At 46.9% G+C, this 6,403-nt stretch overlaps 1 protein-coding gene across 1 annotated transcript in view; it reads right to left on the bottom strand.

Moving 5' to 3' along the window:
- Window positions 1-681: 681 nt before the first annotated feature.
- The window catches only part of FGF18 (fibroblast growth factor 18), a 70,901-nt gene continuing 65,179 nt past the window's right edge, over window positions 682-6,403 (bottom strand). The window contains exon 5 of the mRNA XM_062629244.1: window positions 682-1,752. Within this exon, the coding sequence (XP_062485228.1) occupies window positions 1,486-1,752 (267 nt within the window). The 3' untranslated portion in view covers window positions 682-1,485. The remainder of the gene's footprint in view (window positions 1,753-6,403) is intronic.

Raw genomic sequence — 6,403 nt, 5'->3', positions numbered from 1 at the left:
CTGAGGTCAGTTAGTTCATCTTACTTCTTTTGCCCCCTTGCTGTTCCACACCGACTGCATGGGTCAGTCTGTGGATACAGGTTCACACCTTGCATTTATATGTGGCTTTACATCATCCACATCATCTGCAAAACACCAGGCAAAGCTGGCTGGACCAACCCAGAAAGCAAGTTACTGACAGGCTGGGAGAACTACACAGGGAAGGGAGAGGGATTTGTCCCACCGAGGGCAAGGTTTGAAAGATACAGTATTGGATTAAATAGCTGAAACAAACAGCCCCTCTCAAAACCTCTGGTGAAGGAAGCACAAGCCATACGTCAGTACGTGTGAATTGAGTCAGGCGCTGATTTTCCAGTTTTCCTTCTGCTTGGCCAAAGCTTCAGGAAATACTTGTTGGGCTGAAAGGGATCAAATACAACTCTGGCTCTTGAAAAATACCAGTGTGGAGTTGAGGATTCTCCCACTCTCAGCCCATCATCACCCATGCGGGATTTCTCCCTTGTGGGAACACCAAGGGAAGAAGACAGCACTGAGGAAAAGGAGGAATTGCAGAATTAACAATGAAGATTATAGTGGGGAAGCTACCCCAAACATATCCTGCTGACCTCACATGAAAGATAAATATGCATTAAAAACCCCACTACTCAGGGAGGGGAAAGAAGTGTGAACAGCAAAAGTATGTACACGTGTTTTAAATAATTTTTTTAATTGTTGAGGCAGTAATACTTGGTTCATGGAACTGCAATATACAGAGAGGTGAAATAAATAGCTTATATATATATAATATATATAATATAGCTGGTTTTAAAATATTCCCTTATCATTGGTGTACTAGGTCATCTTGTAGTCACTTGAATGTAGTTAGCAGCATTCTCCAGAACTGAGCATAATGCAGGATCACGGAGCCGTGACACCTTATGTCGTCAGAAAGGTTACAGAAGATCGATGCGTCGAGAACTCCACGGAAACTCACTCACTGCAGCACACACCATCTTGTCTTGGGCCGGCGGGCAGCAGACAATAAATAGATTACTGCAAAAACCGGCACTTTTCGGGGCAGGGTCTCAGTAACTTTGGGAAAGAACTTTGGTTTTCTTTGGTTTTTTATTTCCTTATCTTTAATAATCACTTTGTTGGTTGGTTTGTTTTTCTTTTCCTCCTCTGGGGATCTGCTTGAAAAGTTGTCCTTTCCAAAAAAAAAAAAAAGCAAAATAAGCACCTGTGTGTCATCAACAACAAGAAGTCAGTTTAAATAGAGCAGTTCGGTTTGTTTTTCAAGTCACAATAAATCCCTAACAGCTTTTCCCCAGCGTTTGCCATCTAGTCTTTATTCCTTTTTTTTATTTTTATTTTTTTTTAAACACAATGTACAAAAATAGAGCTTCTTCCTTATTTTTAATGTAAAAATATTCCTCTGGTGCAGTTTTTTTTTTTTTTTCTTTTTCGTGGTTTATTACTGTGACACTGTTTGTTTTTTGTCTATTTTTAACTGGGGTTGGTGGGTCGTATTCTCTTAGTCCTCTTGGTGACTGTTGTGTACTTGAAAGGTTTCTGTATCTCCACTTGCCCCTTTGGGTACCTCTTCATGAAATGTACATCTTGCTGGTTTTCCCGGGTCTTGGGCCCTTTCCGTGGCCTCCCTTTTTTGGTGAATCCAACATACCAGCCTGAATATTTTGCTGACATCAGTGCCGTGTAGTTGTTTTCTAGGACTTTCTCGATGAAGACACACTCCTTGCTGGTGCCATCGGGCTGAAAAAGGGAAAAAAGGAGGAAAACATTCATTATCCAAATGCAAGCCCAGTGACCAAAACCCGATTTGGCATAAATAAAATCATCACATCTGGACCTTGTTTTGGGTTCAAACATTGTTAATAGGAGCCGTAACGAGCATCAGCTGAAATAAAAATGAATAAAAAGTATAAAAGCATGAGATCATCATTTCATTTCTTAAACACTGCTATCCAAGGACAGAAAGATGTTTCAAAGACAGTTGAGTTTATCCAGCCCAGCTCCTTCAATTCCAAGGAAAGCAAGATATTTAGCTTTGCTTTTTCCACTAGGAAAGGAGGATGAATTGAGCTTGTGCCAGGAAAACATCATCCTTCGTCAGAAAAAATAAAACAAATCAGAATTTTATATAGGCCAAACAACAGTGTTTCCCCTTCTACCATTTTGCTATGTTTTATGAAAAATCTTATGGACTCGCATCGGTACTACCCAAATCCCACTAAAATCATTACAAGCCTTAGTCTAAGTCTTCCCAGTGCTTTGAAAACAATCCCTTGGCAGCATCCTGGACATGATACCTGGCAAATGAACCTCATGTGGAACTCCAGGCATGAGCCAGCGGGGTGCAGGAGGTGTTGAAACCCCTGACCCCACTCCACTCCTTGGGACCCTGCAGAGCACCGAAGCCAGCAGTTATTTCCCAGCCACACTGCACACCCCAGGCTCAGCTCCAACTCGCATCCCTGATGCTGGTGTTGTTACAACAGTAGTGGAAAGGGCTGTTCCCATGGCAGAGCGACTGCCCGGATGAAACAGCATCCCACCAGCACCCTGATCGGATTGCAGCTACAGGACGGCGTGCAGCAGTTTTCTCAGCCACCAGTCCCACCACAGCTTCACTGCCAGAGTGGGTGACCCAAGCTCCTGGTTTTACACTGTGTCTTAGAGTAGGCTTTGGTTTGGAAGGGAGTTTCGTTTCTGGTGGCAAAGGGGACACGGTCCTTCCCCTTTCCCAACCTTTCAATCTCAGCCTAAAAGCAGCCACACAAAGCTCAGGGACCTGGCTTAGCAAGGCATGCCCCTAAATTACTTTCCTCCTTGCAGAGGAGCTAGGATTAGCACAGAACTGGAGGCCAAAAGCTCCTGAGCACGAGTGAGGCTCCCCAACCACCCATACTGCTGGGACTCCTTTCCCAGTGCAGCCACTGGACTGAGATGTTGGCAAACAGGGCTCAGCTCAGCTTGGTGATCTAGACCAACAGACCCAGAACTGGACTTTGAATGCAGCAGCACATGGACCTCTGGCTTTACACGGCACTGGAGAGAGTTGCAGCAACACTCAACAGCATCTTTAAGTCCTTCAGCACAAAGAAAATTCTTTTCACACATAATCTTCTGCCAAAAAATATGTTTTGCCCTTTAACTGCTGAGATACTGGTGCTGCACCTAGAATGTCATATGTTGTGTACACTTTGTTTTATGTATCAAAAGATATTACAGAGTAGATACAGGCTCACTTTAGCCCTGGGTGTTTTATGGAACCCAGACAAGGATAAGCACAGCATGGAGCATCATACAGAACCTAATCTAATGCTCAAGAAAGCCAAATGAAAGATTTTCATCATAGTACTAGCCCAAACCAGCTCTCCACCAAAGTAAAATAATGAGTTTTTCAGTACCTCAGGTCTATGCTTGCACCTCTGATTCCCAGACAGCCATGTACAAGCTACAAAAGGATCTGTGAGATGGGAACCATCACGCACAACAACCCAAGCTGGAGTCACACAGGCAGCAAGAGAGGGAAAGCTTTGCCATCACCAGCCTCCAGGACCCGCCATCCCTTAATACCTTCAGCAGAGCTTCTATTCAATCCATGCAACAATATGCGATGTTTCCCCTAAAATCATGAATGCACCATCCTGCCCAAAGGGTCTCATTACCACGGGCAGGTCTCATTAAGAGGGCATGGGAGGATCACAGCAACTTCTGCATCACACATACTAATCCAAGGTCTGTGTTCCCTATACATGCCCCCTGTACAGGGCAAAACCAGCTCTGCCACAGGACCAGCATTCTTCATCCCTGGCTAGGCACAAAGGTCCTCATTTTATCATCTACAACTGGAAGCTCACAGATGCTTTAATGAATGGCAGAACCGGGTAAAGCTCAGTGGTTCCAGTCCCTGGGGGGGGGGGGGGGGGGTTGTTCTCTGAGCCCTGGTTTGATCAAAGCCACATGAGTGGGGAAGGGGGAAATCAGTCGACACCACGGGGTTCCACCAGGTTTCAATGGGAAGCCATAAAACCAGCCCCAGGTTTCTCAGGGCTCAGCCCACTACAAACCCTTCCCCGGTGAATGGCGAATTCTTAAACAATACCATGGCTGAGTTTCAAATCCACCCAAACCCAGGTGCTGATGAGCCGACCGGATCCGTACCGCAGGGGGAGCAGGTAATTGGAAGGGCTGTTTCCCGCACACTCGTGGAAAGGTCCTGGATTTGAGCCCTGACCTTGTTGCTAGGAGAATTAAGGCTTTTTATTTTGTGCCATTTGGGAGGTTTCCGCTTGTACTGCAATGTCAGTTTCTCATGGAAAACCAAGGCTGGAATGAAAAGAAAACGTGTGTGTGGGAGGGGGGAGTTATTCTATTAATAACAAAAAAGTATTTACTTATACCTCCAAATCTGCCGACAGAGCCTAAGACGGAGACAGGAGGTGGAGGAATAACAAGGTGCAACTTCAGGCCAACCTCAGGGCTAATTTGAAGTAAACAAGGTGCATGAGATAAAATAACTTGCTTCTGGAAGAGGAAGAGCTAAATGATTTGATAACACGGAATTACAGTAACATTTACAAGTACCTTGAGATAAATCAGGATAAGGACCTGACTTCCCCAAACAGAGCATTCCTGTACATGCTAAGACACGTCAGAGGCAGACAAATGATTTTCAGATACTCACAAGACGATTTTACAGCATCTGGTGTAATTCCCAATAGAATAAATCTCTCGCACATGTTACCTACACCATGGAGAGCTGGAGCTCCATTAGGAGGAAAGGGTTTCTAAGGGTTTTCAATGACTTTTAAGTGTCACTTTGTTTTCATCAGTGACCATCACATCAGGTCTTATCATGTCCCTGTTTAAACGGCAGTAAAACACTCACTGGGTCTGTCACACATTCCCTTGCCCCTCCAAAAAGGGGAGGATGGAAAACGGAGACAGCTCTGGGTGAGCATCTCCCCGTGCTTACCCTTTCCCAAGAGCTCCCAGTGCAAATGCTGCTGATATGGGGCTGCACCCTCCACTGCAGCATCAGCCGGGAGGTGCTGCCAAGCCACATTTCATACATAGCTGTCAGGATGCACCTTGCAGAGCGCTCACCCTTCAAAACATGGAGGCTTGGTTTGAACTGATGCTTTAAAATAAAGAAGAGCTCTTGAAAGCCTGGGAGCTGTGCAGGAATCGCCTGGCCTGGTGTGATGCCACAGCCACACAGTGAGAAGGACCCACACCCAGCCCCGCATCCCCACCAGCCCCACATCACGGTGTTCCACACGTGCGTGGCAGATGAGCTGCTCCTGCATTTCACTCACCACCACCCCACGGGCAGCATCTCCAGCCGAGCTCTCTGCTCAGAGCGGGGTGAGATCCTCCTTATACCTGTCACAAGCCACCCCCAAATCACCAGTTTTGCCCCCAGGAGCAGCTGCCTGACCCTGCGACAAGGCCATGCCACCGCGGAGGTGACACCTTGCAGCTGAGCTCTTTGCAGAGGTAATTCAGAGCACTTTTTGTTTAAGCACACCCCGGGCAGCCATGGGAAGGTGTGGTACCCGTTAGCCAGGCTCAGGATAAATGCCTTATAAAGTGCCTGCTCTAAATGACGCCTTCCACAGAAACCCCTAGGGCATCACCCAGGTCCAGGCAGAGGGAAGGGACACCAGGAACTCGCACAGCCCAGGCAGCATGAAGCACGGGCTCCAGCAGAGCATCTCCTCTAAATAATAGCTGGGAACCAGCTCCAAGTGCCCTGAGCTTACCAAGGAGCAGCACCGGATTGTTTGTGCAGAGCATTTGGCGACAGGCTCTCCGGTATTAAACATGAAACACATTGAACTGACACTAAAGCAGAATTAAGTGCCAAAGCATTTGCTGCTTCTACAATTACACTCTGGAGCGCTTTGGTGCTCCTGCTCTCCTTTTTATGACCCAACTTGGTCTTATTGTAGTTTGGCTTTCTCGTTTTAAGTTCTCCAAATGGAAAGGATCAAAGGGCTCTTTGTTGTCGTAGCAGGAGCGCTCCTCGGAGCGAGGCATTCCTGCCACTAACAGCTTGCTGCTCAGGGGGAATTCACGGCTGCCTCTGTGCCACCAGCCTGAGCCAAAGCATTAGCAGGTGCAGCAGCCGCCTCCTCCCCATTAGCCTGCCACACTAAGCCACCTGAGCAGCTTTTTATGGGAAAGGGAGGCCAGGGCAGGTTTTCTCATTTGTGCTTCACAAATCTGGCTCAGTGGGCACCGGCAAATCCAAACTTCACTCGGCTTTTACGGCAACAATAAGCTCACGCAAGCGGCTCCGGTAACACCGCGGTGCGGGAGAGATGCCTCCAAGACTGAAAGGTTTCTCTGTTTGCAAAGATCAGGGCATGAATTAAGCCCTATGAGCTAGGCT

The sequence above is a fragment of the Pezoporus occidentalis genome, unplaced genomic scaffold (assembly GCF_034315485.1).
Source record: "Pezoporus occidentalis ecotype Australia unplaced genomic scaffold, CSIRO_AGI_Poc_V1 ctg33, whole genome shotgun sequence".
NCBI lineage: Eukaryota > Metazoa > Chordata > Aves > Psittaciformes > Psittacidae > Pezoporus > Pezoporus occidentalis.
The sequence above is the reverse complement of the archived record's forward strand: the minus strand, read 5'-3'. Positions and strand labels throughout refer to the sequence as shown.